The sequence below is a fragment of the Cimex lectularius genome, unplaced genomic scaffold (genome assembly GCF_000648675.2).
Source record: "Cimex lectularius strain Harlan isolate CLEC.00 unplaced genomic scaffold, Clec_2.1 scaffold153, whole genome shotgun sequence".
Taxonomy (NCBI): domain Eukaryota; kingdom Metazoa; phylum Arthropoda; class Insecta; order Hemiptera; family Cimicidae; genus Cimex; species Cimex lectularius.
The window spans coordinates 307,866-326,903 of record NW_019392833.1 but is presented as its reverse complement, the minus strand read 5'-3'; the positions used below and the strand labels follow the sequence as shown (position 1 = coordinate 326,903).

Sequence of the window (19,038 nt, the reverse complement as noted above, 5' to 3'; positions counted from 1 at the left end):
ACCCTTGTTTAAGCAGCTTTATTTTAATGTGTAAATTCATTTATTTTACAGCTCTTAATCATTGTGAGCCTGTCTGCTGGCCTGTATCGATACCCAAGGCTAAATTAATTTATTAATTAATCAGATTGGCGCATTAGTCAAGAAAGTTGTTGTCAACTGCAGCCAAGGTTTAAAGGAACTCAAAACAATCAAGATCATCAATAGTAGATTGAACAAGAACAGCGATAGAACCTGTTCAAGAAGTTTTCAAATAATTAGAAAGAAACTTGAGCTACATGGATGGAAATGTAATACTAAAAACTCACTTTCTGACTAATAACTAACTCCATGACCTTGTTAAAGATAGTCGTAAAAAGGGTTAGTATAAATTTTGAGCCATATTCCAAATTGTATATAATCTTGTGGGCTTATTTATGGAAACAAAATTGCATTGAGGGCCCAGGGTCCTTAAAACAAATTTCAGATTATTCCCTGGGGAAATCAATTACTTTATTTATAACTTCCCATTACTTGTTACAGTGTGCCATCTAGTATGGAGAAAATATAGGGCCTACCCTATACCAAGCGTATTAAAACTTAAATCGAACTGTAAAATCTTAATTCTATAAGGGATAAGAAATTTTCCAATATTCATGATTCAAGATATTTTAGTGAAATTTTCTCTTGAGGCCTGCTGAGTGATGAACCTGTGGTTTGGCGTTAAATATAATTAATAATTTAATTATTTTTATTTAATTAATAATTATTATTTTGGTCTGTCAAACAGATTTCAGCTCGGTCTCTTGACTGTCTAAAACTGTGAAAGGCAAATGAAAATGATAGGAAATGACAAACTGTAAAAAGTATTGAAATAAAACTTCAGGATTAGTCTAACAAAAGAAAATGAAAATTAGAAATTAAAACTGTCAAGAACCACTCTGCAAGTTGGTAACATCTATTACAAAAGAAATTATAGAGGGAGAAGTAAATCAGCGCAAATTATGAGGGTTTTTATTTTTTTTTTATGCAGGGTTTTTTAATGCATAAATATTGCATGTTTAATGTTTTATAGTGCAAAACTGCAAATTATACGACATATTTGAGGGGTTTTTTAATGCATATTATATGACATCCTTAATGTTTTATTAGTGCACATTTATATGGTGGAGTTAACAAACCGCTGACAGGGCAGTACCAGAGACATTTTAGAACAAAAGATACGTAGGGAAAGTAATCAACAATCCTGTGCCTTTAAAAGTTATGAACAAAAAGAAAATTCAGAATCCATAAAACAGAAAAAATTCAAATTGTGAGAGAACCTAATGGCAAAAAAAAGTTTGTAACATCTATAATATTCTTAAAAAAAATTTGCATCAGGAAATATTGAGAATGAAATTCATTCATTGAAAAATAAAATTCATAGTGAATTTTGGAGTATAAGGTGTATGGAAAGAACAGAACTGAGAATTTTTAAAGGGCACAGATGGTGAAAAAGAATGTGAGAATATCGCCTCATTTGACTCATTACAAGCCCTCTGATTTTGTTCATTAATTTAAATTAATTATTCTTTTTATCTAAGGTCTTGGTTGAGATAAAATGAGTATCACGAGTGGGATTCGAACCAATGACCTTTGCATCAATACACCGCTGCTCTAACCACTTAAGCATTGTGACTTTAATCCACTCAGACACCAACTCACTCAACCTACAACCTTTCGAAGGTGGGTTCAAATCCCACTTTTGTTACTAACTTTTTCTTCTCAACCAGAGTATATAGCAACTTAATTTGCGGTATTGCATATTTGCAAATATGAGTTATTTAACCACAGCAGAACAGTTTATTACTTCTTCTGTATATTTAATTGTAAACATGTATATATTTAATATTTTATTGATTTACTGTTAATAAAGACGTTTTCCACAAAAAAGAAGTTTATTTAACAAGAGTTAAAAGTGGAATTTAGCATTCATTGCACAACTCTATGATTTGGATAGAGTATAATCAAATAATTTAATAAACAACTTTGTCAGTTATTGCATTTTGTTGTGAAATTTTTCCTGCATTATCAAGTTCATATTTATTTATTGATTAGGGGTAGTTTATGTATTTATTTTCTGTGGTATAAATTTTTGTTGCAAATATTGAAAGTGACATACATTTGCTGTTATCAGCAGTGTCTTATAACAGCGAAAAACTTAACCTTTGGCCAGACATGTAAGGTTTTATTTAACGATAGAAAGTAAGGAAAGTTTTGTTGTTATTTTTGTGAACTTGATTGTCTTCACATTTCACATTTATCATTTCATTTTCTTTTTCTTTTTCCCCTCCTTCGTCAATTGACTTAGCCGCAAATATGAGAAAAGTGCCAGAATTGCAGCGCGACTGAGTCATTATGTAATTAAATTAAATATGAAAGACATGATATCGATTTGAATGGAGATTTTCCTTCAAAATTTGGTTCAAACTCCCTTTCGAATGTTTTCCCAATATTTTCTATAAGCCATATTAAAATATGAACAAGCTGAATGCCACTCTTAGGTTCAAAAGTTTGGAAACTTTAGACCAGAAAGCCCAACTCCGCTACATAAAACCGAAGAAGCTACAAGAGTAAGTATTAGATTTAACGATTAACTTAAACTTTTGGACTATTTTGTTAAATTGTAACTTCTTTTGGTCGCAGTCTAATAATTAATATGGAAAACCTGTACGACAGGATTCAACACCTGTCAAAATCCAACAATAAAGATATAGAAGTTGAGTATATCTACTTGTCGCGTTACTTTACAATGTTGAAAATGGCTCAAGAATCTCCCGATTTCAAGAAAAAGAGTTACCCGATGGAGTTCATAAAGGCGAAAGAACTCTATAATCGTTTAGCAGACGTAACAGACCAATTAAAAAAATGGTAAGTTGTCAGGGCACAACATTTTTTCGGATTGTTATACCAAATTTTTCATTGTGGTCATTCGGTTTATATTTGATTACTTTAGGTATAGCAATAACGGTGCAAAGACCTTGGAAAACAGCACTCCAAACGTTACCAAAACTCAGACAGCAGATCTTAACAAAAACAATCGGGTCGGCAACGCTGTCATTGAGAGGGAGAAAGATGTACAGAACGGAAATGCAGTTAGCAATGGTGTGCCACTTGTCAAAACTTATGTCATTTATCAACTTGTTTCTTGTTTAAATATATATATTTTACATTTTGTTTTAGAGAGAAGGGAGGAGAAAGAATTCATTGAGCCAAGTGAATTTTACACGCTGGTTAAAAATAATGCTGTCAAGCCTATTCTCATTTTGGATGTACGGTCAACGGATGACTTTAAGAGTTCCCAGATTATACCACCGGTACAAATAATTAACATCCCACCTGAGTTACTAAAAGCAGGGTAAATGCATCATTCTGAGCCATATAAATGTACATATTAATTACATACCTACATATTAATAATATATATGTAATAAAATATGTATATATGTAATTAATTACATATATTAATTACACATATATTTATTGATGTTATTAATTATTTGTTGAGAAAATTGAATTAGGTAAACTATTAAATGATATTCAATATCCATCATTAAATCCAACAACCAAACAAAATAGGAAAAACTGTATTTACCATTTAAGAACATTTCCATAGGTGAAAAACGTACATTTTTTAAAGTTATTCAGATATCGTGAGATGCAGTCGGGTACACCCCTCTGGGTCTCACGATATCTGAATCGATTAACGGTCACTAATCTCTACACATATTTTTTAAATTTCAAGTTGTCGAAAAAACAAAAAACTCAACAATTGAAGTTTTCACTCTCTCTTTTTTTCTCCAAGTAAATTTAACATTCACTTGCCATGAATGGTGAAACAACAATATAACATAGTAAAATTAATTTATGTATTATACAGTCGCAACACTCCTAAGTGTTGACACAGCAATTAATCACTGGAAGGTCCTGGGTTTGAATCCCAGTGTTTCGAAGCATTGGGTTTTAAAATGAGTCTATAGCATTCCTCAATTATTTGATGTTATCTCTTTTGTGTTTTGAAGCAATGTTTATATAATCAGTATTACACACTCTGAAAAGGGATTAGTTACAGTGTTTTAGAGGACTATGGTTTGCCAATTGGTTAGAGTGCAGACTTTCAGCTGATAGACCCCATTGTGGGTTCATTTCCCACCGTCACCCCTGCAATTTTTGACCCATTTACTCCCCCCCCAAAAAAAAATATATTAAAAAAATAATTGAAATATTTTAATTAATTATATGCTTTCTCTCTTGGTTGAGATGAAAAAGCTAGTGTTGTGAGTGGGATTCGAACCCATGACCTTTGACTCAATATACACCGCAGCTCTAACTACTTGAGCTAGTGTGATGCTCAATCTCAACAATCTAAGTAGTTAGAGCAGTGGCGTATTGAGCGGAAGGTTGTGGGTTTGAATCCTGCTCGTAACACTTGCTTTTTCAAGTATAATTAATTAAAATAATTAATACAGTCAATTATGACTACTACAATAAATACATGTAAGGATTTTTTTTTTAAATTGTTGAGATCTTATATTTTTACAAGGTATTTTGTCTATTCAAAATGGAGGAAAAATAGTGAATTTTTGTCATTTAATAGTTTTTTTTAATTGCTGCAAAGAAACTACTACAAGGAAAACATGTGATTGAAAGTAAAGAAAGCACTGTCCGTAAGTAGTTTGTTAGGTTCAGAAGAGGAAATTTGGTTTGGAAGACAATGCGCTCAGGTTGTCATGCAGCCGTTGACCAAATTCAAGCTTTTTCACAAATAACGTGCACTGAACAATACAAGACATCACAAAGACAATTATGATAAATGTTTTAATGCATCTGAGAGCAGCTGGATATTTTTGTCAGAGCGATATATAGGTTTCTCATAGAGAATAATTTATTAGGCCGCATCTCCATGTGTAATTACCTCATCAAACGGTATCTAAATGACCCATTTTGGGGGCATCACTGGTCGTAACGGTTTAGGCACTGACATGGCACTCATCACTCTAACAGAAAGGTACAAATGGGCTTTTTTCCTTCAAAAACTAGCACCCTCACTCATAGTTGAAATACCCTCATTAAAAAAAAGACCCATTTTAAAAAATATTGATAACTGGGCATGTAAGTTCTATCCAGGAAATAATGTCCAGAGAGGAAAATCCTCGTGAAAATGCAAAGGCTGTAATTAACAACACCAAAGCTGGATTATATCCCAAGAAGGCAAAGTTTTACATAGGAAGGGGTATTTTATTATGACTTTATGAGTTTGTTGTGTCAAACCAAACCTTAATTCTAATGTAGATTGTACACATTAAATTCAGTAATTGTCCCAAAACTGCTTTGGCTACTGGGATCGTTTTCTAACAGAATAACACTTGCTCCACTAGTGTTTGCACATATTCCAGAAATTTTTATAGCTTGGCTGTGCTACCCTACTCACCACATTCATCGGATAACTCTGAAAAATTACTTAACTTGTGGACTACAGAAAACTCACTGTGGTGGAGTTCATCACTCAAAACCCTGACAAGATCTGGGATGACATAATTACAAAATGACATGGAAGATGGCAACAGATAACAGAACAAAATGGTTCATGTTTTGGTGATAAATTTGTTTACAAAGACAACAAATTTTCATTGAATTTACCATCAAAAACCCTACAGGCTTATTTCTCCACCCCAACACTTTCAAATAAGCTCATTCAGGAGAGCCACAGGATCATATAAAAAGAAAATGAATAAATAAAAATAACATCAATCAAAGGAAAAAGCCTATTTTGCTTTCCTTCCAGTCTGTAGACAGTTGTTTAATTAGCAAGCATGTTCTCTGTGGCACAAAAACACTTATTTCATAAACTGGGCTAACCACAGATTTTTCTTTTACATTATTAGTACAATTCTCAAAGTATAGAAATTGTAATACACAATTATTTTATTTGTTATTAGCAAAAAATAACTTCTTGAGACATATATTAGATAATTTTTGAGTTTCACTTAAAAATATAATGAAAGCATTATTTAATTTAACAGGTTCAGTGGGTCCCTGAGTGGGATATAAATACTCCTATGTTTTGACTGGAATTAAACTATATTGTTAAAAAAAATAGGATTTATTTGCTCAACTTATAAGTATAATTTATTGTAGTTTGTCTGCCGCAAAGCTGCGTGACAAATTGAAACAACACGACAGGTTGGTCTGGGATAAGAGGTCAGAAATTGAAAGGATAATTATTTTGGACTGGAAAAGCACTAGCACAAAACAGCAGAACGAGCTGAAGCTCATGAGGGATATAATTTTAAAAGTAAGCTTCTGTAAACTTATCTCAAGTCAGCCATATACTCAGTTTATTTTGTTTTAAATTTTATTTAAAAAATAATATAATTTACGAACACAAGCTGCTGCTAGATAAATAGTCAGAATTTTATTTTTAGTGGGATCCTTCAACATCGTATAAATGCAAGCCAGTTTTTGTCAATGGTGGCTATGAAGAAATTTTGTCAATGTACCCAATGATAACTACAAGACCTAAAGTGAATCCACCCAGAAACCCTAGTCCTGAATTGTTCAGTTCTTGTAAGTGACCAATTAATTTATTGCTTTTACCCTTCTAATTTAACATTATATTGCAGTACATTCCTTGAATTATCCTGATATCGACATGAGCATCGAACAAAATAAACGAGTCAAACAGATGGAGGCAAAATCTTTCGATAGATTATTGAAGGTTGATTTTTTTTTAAATTTAAATCCATTGTCATGTTTTAAAGTAAATTTTGTATTTTAGCCGAAAGTGCATTCAGAACTGAGCTTGAATAATTCAGTTATAACCCCAGCGGCATCTCAAGTGCAGTCACCAACTATTTCTGAAGACAAGTCAAATGATAGCGATTCAAATGTGACGATTCCAGATTCCTCATCTGAGGAAGGAGAACCTATACCTGTAAATTTTAATCATTAAAACAATTCATAATATTAAATTAGGAAATTATTTAATGTTGTTTCATTTCAGGTCCAAGACATTGAAGAGTCAACCAGTAAAGAACAGTTTGATTTAAGTGAAATGAGGAAGAAAAAACCTGCTTTCCAACCATCCAAGTAGAAATTAGTTTTATATACTCAACATTCACAAATTTTAGTTTCGATTTTTTTTCCAGAACACAAATTAATAGCTCATCTGACCTCATATTCTCAAAATCAAGAAATGGAAGTTCACAAGATATGTTTTCCAAAACGTCGACTCCTTCTTTAGACCATTCCAAGTAAGTATTTTATATATACTTCGCCATTTGTTTTTCTATGATTGATCAAATAATGATTTATTTCTTTATTTTCAACTTTTCAACTTGGCCGGTTGCATATCTTTGAAATCCCTTGTATAATTTCAGTTTTGTTATCCAAAATGATGGATGAGTCATACAAATAATATAGACCTGTGTCACCTGTTTATCTTTTAGTATATTACAGTTTTCTAAAATAAATATATATAAAAACAAATAGTCCACCGACCAAAAGCAACGCAGGATTGACTTTTGACGTAAACGATTCAGTGTAGTGAATGATGTTGCACCTAATAGTCAAATTAACAATTAAATCAATTAAAGACAACGATTATGTCACAAAGACGAATTTCATGCTCCCTTGGTAAGTTGAAAGGGGTTCTGAATTGTAAGGTTAAGTTAACAAGTTGACATTTCAATCCAGTGGAAAATGGTTTCATTAGGCTGGGGTTCCATGACCAACTTTTTTTTGTGTCTGATTGTTGATGAAATTTTAGATAAAATTCATTCAGATTGATTTACAGGTAACAAACCATCAACTTGTAACTTTATTAAGTCAAAATAAGAATATCTTCTCTAGTAATGAATATGCTGTATTTAAAAAGAAAGAAATCTAAAATAGAGAAAATTGTAAGAAGGGGCTAAGTAATTAAAGATTTAAAACAATTTTTTGGTATTAGGCATGAAACCTTCAAAGAATGGTTACCTAGACAACAATTAATTATTTGAATATTTTAGAAATTTCTCATCTATAAACATTTTTTCAAATACTTAAGGTTCACTGGGTACTGTCTTCCTTTCTTCCACTGTGACCTAAAAGATCTGTTGGTTTCAATAATTAATTATTTGAATATTTTGGATATTTCTCATCTTATAAACATTTTTTCAAATACTTCAGGTTCACTGGGTACTTACTGTCTTCCTTTCTTCCACCGTGACCTAAAAGATCTGTTGGTTTCAATAGTTAATTATTTGAATATTTTGGATATTTCTCATCAGATAAACATTTTTTTCAAATACTTCAGGTTCACTGGATACTGTCTTCCTTTCTTCCACCGTGACCTAAAAGATCTGTTGGTTTAGAATTGACCCTTTTTTATTTATAAAACCCAAAGAGGGCACGGCGGTAGTTTAACTCTTCTGGGAGTTCCTCTTCACTTATTTCTTTAGGCGTTAATATTGCCTTTCTGAAGAGGCCGTACCATTTCTATGCTAATGCTTTACAATCATAAAAATAGACATGCTCTAATGTTTCTGCCTCTTCATGACAAATTAGACAAATTTCTGTTTTTATTTATTTTATTTTACTTTATTTATTTATTTTTATTTATTTATTTTTTTGGTAATTGAATTGGCAATGACCAATATAATTATTTTCCGTAATTCTTTCTGCTGAGAGAGTGGTAAATTACTGTTTCCTGGTTGAAATGTTAAGTACTTTTTTGATTGTTTTGCACCGGGTGATTTCATCCAGTGTGTGATCATTTCTTTTTATGTTGGCGGCACTTTTCATGTTCTTCATCTATTTGTTCCGCTTTCAGCATGCTTTGTGATATGCCAATATGCAGGTCTGGTCCAAAGGGTGTGAGGGCTGTTCATGTTTTGGTTAGTTTTGTCAGCCTTTTGTTGCTTTCACTCCCCTCATGTCCTGATACTGACATCATCTTGGAATATTGATGGTGTGGGGCCTAGAGGTTTCATTAGGTCGTCAAAATTTGGGCCCTTGCTTCCTGACTCCACACCATGTTCCATTTTAGGGACCTGTATACCATAATAGGCTTTTATTTATTTTTTAATATTTTTATTATTATTTTTTAAGGGGTTTTTAGTATTCCAAACATCTCTCGTTATTTTTATTAGACTGAGTCTGTCAAAAATTTGGTTTCGTTTTTCACTCATAAAACTTCAATGATTAATTGTTGTTAAACTGTTTGGCGCTGTATTTTAAAAAAAGTTGAAATATGTAACCATATTAGAAAACTTAATTTGTTTCTGTATTTTCAGGGATGCAGACAGTGACAGTGAAAGTAAGTTACTTGACTATTTGTAATTATAAATTAGAATTTTTGAAAAAATAAATTAATTTTAATTACATTGTTAGCGAATTATATTACACTCAAAGAAAATGGAACTTCAAGTGTGACCCCGTCATTCAACAGCAGAAGACTGCATAAAACGTCATCCTCCCCTAATATAAGCAAGGTAAATTAAGGTTATCAAATTTCTGTACACATTGCAAACATTCGTATATATGTTTTTAATTTGCAGCTTAATGATAATGAATTGATAATTCCAACGTTTTCAAGATCAAATAAGCCAGTTTCCAAATTCCCTGCGTACGGAGAAAGGGCTGATTCGACCTATGGTTCCTCCACTGTAAGTACATGAGACACTAGAATTGTTAGCAATACATAATATTGAAAGGGAATTAGCACTAATAGGATTACCATATATCACGTTTTTTTGTTGTTGTATGGATTTAACTGGTCCACGTGATTTTCAAGGTGGTTTATATAACACTTTCCTTATGCCTTTGGTTGCCTAAAATTTATTACACACCTTGTAAAACTTGATTTGTACTTCAGTCTATTTAACTGTAAACATTTTGACAGTTCAAGGAAATGCATATTGATTTTTGCCAAGTTATGAAAACTTAATTTATAAATGAAAATAAGTTATAACATCCTTTAAAGTAAGTAAACCAAAAATTTTAATTGTTATAAATGTCAGAATAATTGTTTGATGTACGTTTTATTCAAGTTCTACGTACAATGAAAGTATTTAAATCCAATTAGGAACCACCTGTCAAATGTTTTATAAATCCATTTAGGCTCGGCAAATGGAATTTCAATGTGATTGTGTTCGATATGGGTCTAACTGTAAAATGCCATCATCACTTTAACTTTTCATCCAACTATATTTCATTTTTTGGGAAGCTTCTCAAACGAGTGAGTAACTTAACATTTCCTTACCAAATAAATCTAAGTATTGGTCTAAAAAATAAAATTCTTGCTTAACGTGCTATCAGTAAACTCTAAATTATAGTTTGCACATAAAACTTGTGGAAATATCTATGAGGAGGATAATTTAGAATTATGTTTTCAAAACATCAATTATGGTTTATTTGGACTTATAACGTTGAAAATACAAGAAATCATTTTTGCTGGATTTTTTAATGACTGTGATTACCATATCAGCCATAGCAAGGTATTGTTGTGTATGATACGTATTTTTGTGGGACAGGCGAATCAAATCCCAGGGGTCTCCAAGCCAAGAGTCTAACATGCTACTCAGCTACCGCGGTTCTTGCTGGACTTGATATTAATAGTCATATATTAATAATTAACGTGGAGTTTGGCCTCCATGCTACTACTAAAATCTGTACAGATACAATTTAAAAATAGTTGAATTTTTTTAATTGCGTAAAAACAGTTGTCATTTTATGATGTGGGAGTAGAACACATGGTTTTCAAGTAATCATCAAATGAAGTGAGGTGGAATAGCTGTCAAAATTGACTTTTTATTCATTTTTTATAGTTTTATTTACATTTCAATGTTTTACAAATTACCGTGATCTTCATTTATTATTGAATTTCTAAACAAAAGTCTGCATAATGCATAGGCAAGAAAAATCTAAAAGCAGGCAAAGTAAGAAACAAAGGAATTATATTGATCCGAAGTCAAAAGAGTTGGAACGTCAACAAGAAATAAAATGTAAGGCTGAAAAAGAGATGTATGAGAAGAAGAAAAGAGATGAGATATTGCCACAAATAGACATTTTGTTTAAGAGGATAAAGCATAAAGTACAAAAGGGAAAAATAAAAAACAGAACTTTAAAAGAATGGTTGAGGTATATAAAGTGCAATAGACCTACTCCAGAATCAGCTTCCAATTTGCATCTCTGTTTTTATGAATGGGAAATCCTTTCAAAGAATTTTAAACTTGAAGATGTAATGCAGGAGTTTGAACAGCTAACATCCTTTTTCAACATTGTCACAGAAATCACTGAAGAGCCAGTAACATTGACTCAGATTATGGTGAAAAACATAAAATCCATTATACATGTATGGCAGTATACAATTTTAAAAGAAATAGATTTTGCATGTTATTTACTTATAAGGAATGTTGAATCGTCTTTCTCTAAAATAGACTATTATACAGGAGAATACACCTTTTGTTCAAAATTTGTAAATATCGGTATGTGGTCATTCTTTGAATGTCCGTTTCGATTAAATTTTAAAAAGAACCATCCACCAATTAAATTTGAAAATTGTGCTACTTCATTGGTCTTACCTAGAATACCTTATAACACTAAACCGATCGTTTTGCGCTGCATGCACATAGAATTAGATTTTTACAGTACTACAAGTAGGAGCAATGATCTTTTTGTCAAAACAGCAACGTTAAATTTAGTGTCAGAAGTAAAACGATGTTACGACATGGTCACTGCTATCACAAAAGAATTCCAGGAAGCTGAAGAATTCAAACAGCAATATGGAAAGCTTCAAAAAGAACAAGGCAATGCAGATAAAGTTACAAATGAAGTTTCATCATTATTTCTGCCATCGTTTTCATCACATAATTTAGTGGACTCGAGAAGATTATCTTATCTATCGTTGAACAGTCAGCATTCGTTGGATAAAAACTCAAAACCATCAATTGTAGAGGGTTTTGGAAATAGAAGTACAAAAGACAGCAGCAGTATTAACTCGAAACAGTCTTTTTTTCATAATCGACACCGAGGCACTGTAGAAAGTAATGAAAGTATCAATTTTTATCATCGTTTTACACAGACATCAGCTGTTTCTATAGATATGCATGTTTTATTTAATGAACAAAATGACATGTTTCTCGATGCCATGTATGATGAAGATGATGATAAAGAACTCATAGCTATTTTAAATGAAACAAATGATCCTGCAAGGAAGTCTGCAACATTCACCGATCTCTTCCTTCCTAAAGAAGAAAAGAACCAGCAAGTTAAATCGGATTTCAATTCTATTAAAGAAGTTTTAAATAGCACATTGTTAATAAAGAATGTAACTGATATAGATTATGAACAAAAGGTTAGCGTTCTCTCAAAAACAAAATCCCAGATATTTAATATGCGAGAAGAGGAGGCACATAATGATTTCATTGAATCACTGAAACAAGAATTAGATGATGATGAACTTAATTTGAGAGCTTATACTGTGTTAGGAGGTGTTTATTATATTGATATCTTGAAATGTGTTTTTCAACCGTTTCCACTAAAAGGAGGCAATTATGTTCAGGTTACTCAAGGTCATTTTGATATCACGAGAGAACCGTTGATGAGCAGGTATGTCGAACTATCGCCATTTAATATGGAACTTCATGAGATGTCTATTTTTGAAAATATGGAACAAGAGGAAGACATTGAAGAAGAAGAAGAATCTCAAGAAGAATATCGGGTTGAGGAAGATCCCAAAGATGATATGATTTCAGTCACTATACATTTGGAAAATGGTCTGTTTAAGCTGAATGACCCAATTCCAGTAATTTGGGATGAAGAAAGAAAAATTTGGTCTCGAAAACATCTTTTTCAGTGTCGATATTATAAAAATGAAAATGTAGTTCAATTTCAACTCAACAAACTTGCACCATTCGCCTTCGCACTTCCACGTTTCCACCAACTACCGTACAAAGACTGGTGTCTTACTCCTCATGAACAAAATTTAGTATCCCTACATCTTACATGTCAAGATTTTACAATTTTGTTCTTAATTGGTGAAGAGAAAGTGTCCTTGGAAAATGTAGAATTAAAAAATAACAGCAGATTCTTGGAGGAAATATACGGAGAACCTTATGAACCGGATGATCTCTTTTTTATCTTGAAAAATAATGGAATCAACATATTCCCTAGGACAGATACCTTCCTGTATGTGCCAGGATCTTCTTGTAAAAATCGATCTGTCGAAGACCATGTCTATCTCACCATGTCCTTATTCGTTCAAATTCTTGAATATTGTTCATCAGAATGGAATAGAGCTGTCGGCTGGAAAAATATCATCTTTCAGGGTCGTCAAGCAAATTCCGTTACTACCCATTACATGACGTTCAGATGCAACAATTTAAGAGCTGACTGGTTAACTTTGAAAGAAGGTACGAACGTTTACAAAGAAAAAGTACATAAATCAGTTGGATTTGTACCAGACATGTATTCATTGTTTAGCAGACTGTTTGGAAGAGAATTCAACCAAATTACAACAAATGCAGCACTTATTTCTACCGTTTACTATGTACTTTCACAGACCAGGGTTCTTTCTTATTCTGGTGATCCAAATAAACCTTTCATATAACAATAATTTCTTATTTCGCCTGCCAACATTAAAAATGACACCATTAAAAATAAACACTTTGAACATTAACTAACACAAAAAATGAACACGTATGTACATGTGTTTTGTTTAAACTAAAATTATTTCTACACATCTGGTTATTTTATTTGTATTACTTGGAAAAGTTCTTTAGTTTGTGTAGTCCAAAAGAAATATAATAAATTTAAACACAAAAATAAATAAATGCAAAAATGACCAGCTATTAACATTTTGTTGGTATTTCAATGAAAATGGAAACTTCTCACAAAATTTTTTATTTTGCAATTTTTATGCACTGAATTTCGTTATAAAACAAGAATTGAGTCCACTGCTTAAAAGCGATTCAAAAAGTTTAAAAAAAAGTTGCCCACCAAACACAGTGACATCTTTTGTTGGTGTATACTGTAAAACCCCTCTATAATGGACAGCTAAGAATTGTCCGTTGTGGAGAGGTGGGGTAACAAAACAGTAAATTTTATTAACCAAATGCACTCTCTATAATCAATATTGCCATATGTACATATAAGTATATTTATTATATATTTAAAATAAATATATTATATGTAAATATTTGAAATATGAAAAAAATTAATATAAAATAATTTTAAACATGTAAACATCTTGAAATATTATGTAAAAATTTATGTTTTAAAATATTGTGTAATTTTCATTTGATTTGCTTTTGAACTTTTTTCCTTTACAATAATTTCTTCTTGATTACATATTAGTTGTATTATTGTACTATAACTCTTTGACTTTCCCTTGCTAAAAACTAAATAAATAAATAATAATAAAATAATAATAATAAAAAAGACAAAAATAAGGCTTTTTAAAATTTTAATTCTCTGACTTTCTTGAGGGCCTCTTCTTCAGAGTACAAAGTAATTGTCAAAGTAAAAAAACAAGTCTTTTTTTGGAATGGAACAATTTCTTCAAGAGAATAGGTCTAGTAGGGGGAAAATTAAACAACTTTTTGGAAAAAAAAGAGAGAAAAAACTGTCCGTTATTTCATTAAAAACTGCATGTCCGCGTCTGATAGAGAGGTGTCCGTTGTAGAGGGTTTCAAAATACTAATTCACTACTTTCGTGGCCCGCTTGACCAATTAATACATGACAATTAATTAAGGTTTTTAGTTGAGATGAAAAAAAGTTAATGGCATGAGAGGGATTCGAACCCACGACCTTCGGCTAGATATGCCACTGCTCTACCACCTGAGCAATCGTGACCTCGATCCACTCGGACATCAACTCCCTATCTCAACCCCAAGTAGAGCAGCGGCGTATCTAGCCGAAGGTCGTGGGTTCGAATCCCTCTCATGCCATTAACTTTTTTCATCTCAACTAAAAACCTTAATTTCAAAATACATTGATTCTTACATCATTGAGTCTGGACCAGACAAAATTGTCCATCATGAGGGGTGTCCGTAAGAGGGGTTTCACTGTATTTGTTTTTCACGTCAATGGGACAGGATCATTCAGTGGTCAATGGTACGACTTACTGGTGTTACTGAATAGGATCCATTTTATACATTCAAAAAACATCTCTCTTTTTGCTGTGGAAGCAATGAAAGGCAAATGTTTAGACATTGAAAATTGTTACCGCCGGAGCTTTGTTTGCTCAGCTTCCACATTCCCAATTCGATGTACACCAGACCAAATGGATTCATTGATTACGTTGAGTTCCTGACACGTTGATTCAAATCAAGTTCTACAGTTTCCCTCAATCCGTCATCATTTAAAACAGAAGATCTTCCAGACAGACCTTGGTACATCTTCAATCTCTTCATTCCTAGAATCGAACTTTTTGAACCACTTTTGGGCAGTGTGCTCATTTATTGTTTCATCACCGAACCCAGTGCAAATTTTACAAGCTGCCCTGGTACTGTCCTAAAATTCATAGAATAAGTACGCACGTTTTATGGGTTTTGAAACCATGAGAAAGAAAATCTTTTTTAATTAACAGTGAAATGTTCAAGACACTGTTTCTTTATGAATTGATGCATCTTCTTAGCATTATGTGACATAAACACCTAACCCTTCTATGTAATTAGAAACCAGTATTAAAACAATATCAAATGAAAATCCACAAAAAAATTTCTGGTTACCTGGTAAAAAAAAAATTACAAATTTAATTTTGCAATCCCATATAATTTTTTAAAAATATTTTTACAGGCTGAGGGCCTAACAGGACTGAAAAACTTTGCCAACAACTGCTATATGAACTCAATAATCCAGTGTCTGAGTAACACTCAACCTCTTGTAGAGGCATTAATCGGGACCACTAAAGACAGTTTAGAAGTTGTATGCAATCCCAGGAGTCGGACCAAAGGGAAGATTGCTACCGAAGTAAAACAGGCGTTCAATCACATGTGGCGAGGTGGGATTCGAGTCTACTCCATCTCAGACCTTAAGGTATTTATTTTAATTTCATTGGTGGTATAACATCCAAAGAACTTATTAATTATTTATGTAATAAGCTTATCAATTAAACCTAAACAGTAGAAATCCTAGTTTGATGAAATAGATATCCATGTGTTTGGTTTTGTTATAATGAATTTATAAGCATAAAAGCCATAAAATCAATACATTTGTTTGTTGGGTATATCAAGTTAATCAATTTGTATAATTTAGTTTTTTTTAATATTTTAATCAGGAAGAGATGGGCAACGTTAAAGACATATTCAAAGGTTCTGCGCATCAGGACTCCAATGAATTTCTCATCATTCTTCTTGAACATCTTCATGAAGATTTAAAAATGGTAACTTTTGTCTTTTGACTAGATTACGGCATTTAGTTTCATGTTGTTTTGTCTGTTAGCCTTCAGTTCCTGGGAGTTTGGCAGGTGCCAAGGAAGAGACCGGTGAGAAAGCCTGGGGTGAGTTCAAACAGAAGAACTCCTCAATAATACAAAGGCTGTTTTATGGACAACACAAATCCACAGTGTCATGCGCCACGTGCGATTATACTTCTGTGACGTTCGAACAGTTCTTTAATCTTTTTGTACCCCTGCCGCCGAGGCCTGGAACAGTTTCCCTTATGGTAATGATTTCTTGATTTGTCATTAATATCAAAGTTTATTTAATGTGTTTTTTTAAGGAATGTATTCAACTGTATATGTCAGGAGAAAGAATAAGTGGTTGGAAATGTCCAAAGTGTAAGACGGAAAGGAACGCCACAAAAAAATTTGATATATCTATCCTGCCTAGGATTTTAGTTATAGCTCTTAAGAGGTCAGTAGTAGGTTTATGTAACCTCACACGTGCACGCGTGTGCTCACACACACACACACGTATATATAATAAATTGTACGGATTTTCAGGTTTACCCAAGATGATGATTCGTGGCTCCACAAAAAGGAAAACATTGTTTCATACCCGCTCACAAATATGGACATGTCTCGTTTTGTGGTGCCCGGATCAGAACAGAGGTTTTATAAATATGACCTGTACGCCATGTCCATTCATTCTGGAACACTGAAATCTGGACATTACCGCGCCATATGTAAAAATCACCATACTAACAGGTGGTTTATTTTTTTGCAAGATTTATTTTGTGTAAAATATAAATAAATAGAAACTAACAAACTGTATTTTCAGATGGTACATGTTTGATGATCAGTCTATAGAACCCCTTCCAGAAGTAGCGGTGGAAAATAATCCTGAGGTCTACATTTTATTTTATAAGGCTGTTAAAGAAGATTAGTTTTCTGGTAGTTTTACCACAACCAAAAAAACCAAAACTCATGTTTTTGTAAATAATGCAATATTCTTGTACATTTGTATAGTGCTTGAATTTACCCGTTGACTGCGCCATCGTCTCTCACAAAAATCGGTCCTAGTGCTTGAAATGTATCTGTATTGATTTTTCAGATTGAATTTCATTAAATTCTGCTTCATTTGGTATGTTTATACTTCCAAAATAACTATTTGCAGTAAATTAAATTTAAATTTACCTGCTCAGTTGCACGTAGGGCTTGTCGCCTGGTGCGATGCACAGTCAATGTGTTAAATTATAATACAAGCAGGACTATCCAAAAAAAAAAATATATATATAAAGAATTTGAAAAATTAGACTTTGTTTGAATTAAATTGCACTGAACATAAATTGTTTTTACCATAACATTCCATTAACAAACAAAATTTACTGATTCATATTTCAGACTAATTGTTGTACATTTGTTGATTTTTAAATGCGTTGTTGACTTTTCAAATATTTTTGTAAGTTTTCTTCTACACTTTGTTATGTTTTTACTGGTACAGCTCACTACATTAACTTTTTATTGGTTCTAAAAATAATAAATAAAATAAGGTAATACACAAATGACATTAAGTAAATGAAATCTTTTAAAATGAATTTACATATTTTATCAATCTTGATTGATCATTTTACTTGATTTCATGCTTTAATATGAGTTAATTTTTTTTTTTTTTTCAATTTACAAATAATGCATCTTGCTTTTAAAGACATAAAGACTTAAATAAGGAAACACAGACAAGAGAAAATATTTTAATATTAGTTCCTGTCTGTGGACAAAAGAAAATGAAATTTCTAAACTGTGACCAAATTCTTTTCTGTCACTCGGGAAGAAGATTTAGTAGGTTTAGTTAGTATTTAACAAGTATAACATTTTCAAAAATGAAATTTGGTCATTTCCCAATCATTTTGGTCTGCCTATCCACATTGGGATGGATGGTCTGTCAGATAAATTTTATGAGCTATATGATATGATGGAAGCAATGAACAATTAAATAATGTTTATTTTATATTAGGTATATTGTTATCAAATAGAATACATCTTATTAAAAAAAATTCTAAAGAGCAAATTATATTTATTTTTTCAAGTTTGTTTATTGCATTGTTTGCCTTATTTTCGTCTTTTTATATTTTCAGCATAATCGATACAATAATTTACTGTTTTATTATTATGTCATTGTATTTCATCTTCGTATTAAACATGCAGTAATCCTTTCCATCAATATTGATCCCCTTGCAGCCTCCATCTTTAGTGATGATCATTTTGGACTAATTCTGATTGAATTTCACCTTATTAAGTGACTGAACCAAATGAACAGTGCTATTTTAAAAGTTTTGAAATAATTATTGCCTTATTATCTTTACTACCTTCATCATCATTTAGTCAGTTTGTTTTATGATTTCAGAAGTTCTGTTACACCGCAACCTTTAAGAGCTGTTCTATCCTGTTTTATTCATATAATACACCAGTGAATCCAAATTCTACTCTATAAAGTTTAAGTTGGGCTTGCATTGTCTTGCATAAAAATAAAACCATCGCAATTCATGGCATATAAGGAACTTCTGATAACACGTCTTCAACATATTGCACTTGTTAGGGAAACCCTCGATGAAGATCAACTTTGTGCGACCTTTGTTATAGCCTGCCCAAACCAACATAG

At 32.1% G+C, this 19,038-nt stretch overlaps 2 protein-coding genes across 2 annotated transcripts; both read left to right on the top strand.

Annotated features, from left to right (window-relative positions):
- Positions 1-2,160: 2,160 nt before the first annotated feature.
- LOC106670575 (ubiquitin carboxyl-terminal hydrolase 8-like) lies at positions 2,161-17,546 on the top strand. Its single transcript, XM_014401048.2, has 19 exons — positions 2,161-2,588; positions 2,662-2,886; positions 2,972-3,120; positions 3,199-3,373; positions 6,154-6,310; positions 6,441-6,582; positions 6,639-6,733; positions 6,794-6,949; positions 7,019-7,104; positions 7,164-7,268; positions 9,291-9,313; positions 9,388-9,488; positions 9,555-9,662; positions 15,797-16,036; positions 16,278-16,382; positions 16,442-16,663; positions 16,721-16,854; positions 16,944-17,147; positions 17,221-17,546. Exons 1-19 carry the CDS (start codon positions 2,494-2,496, stop codon positions 17,324-17,326), a joined length of 2,628 nt encoding a protein of 875 aa, XP_014256534.1. The 5' UTR covers positions 2,161-2,493; the 3' UTR covers positions 17,327-17,546.
- Positions 10,833-13,705, top strand: LOC112127486. The gene has a single exon (XM_024228555.1). It carries the CDS (start codon positions 10,901-10,903, stop codon positions 13,604-13,606), a length of 2,706 nt encoding a protein of 901 aa, XP_024084323.1. The 5' UTR covers positions 10,833-10,900; the 3' UTR covers positions 13,607-13,705.
- Positions 17,547-19,038: the final 1,492 nt, after the last annotated feature.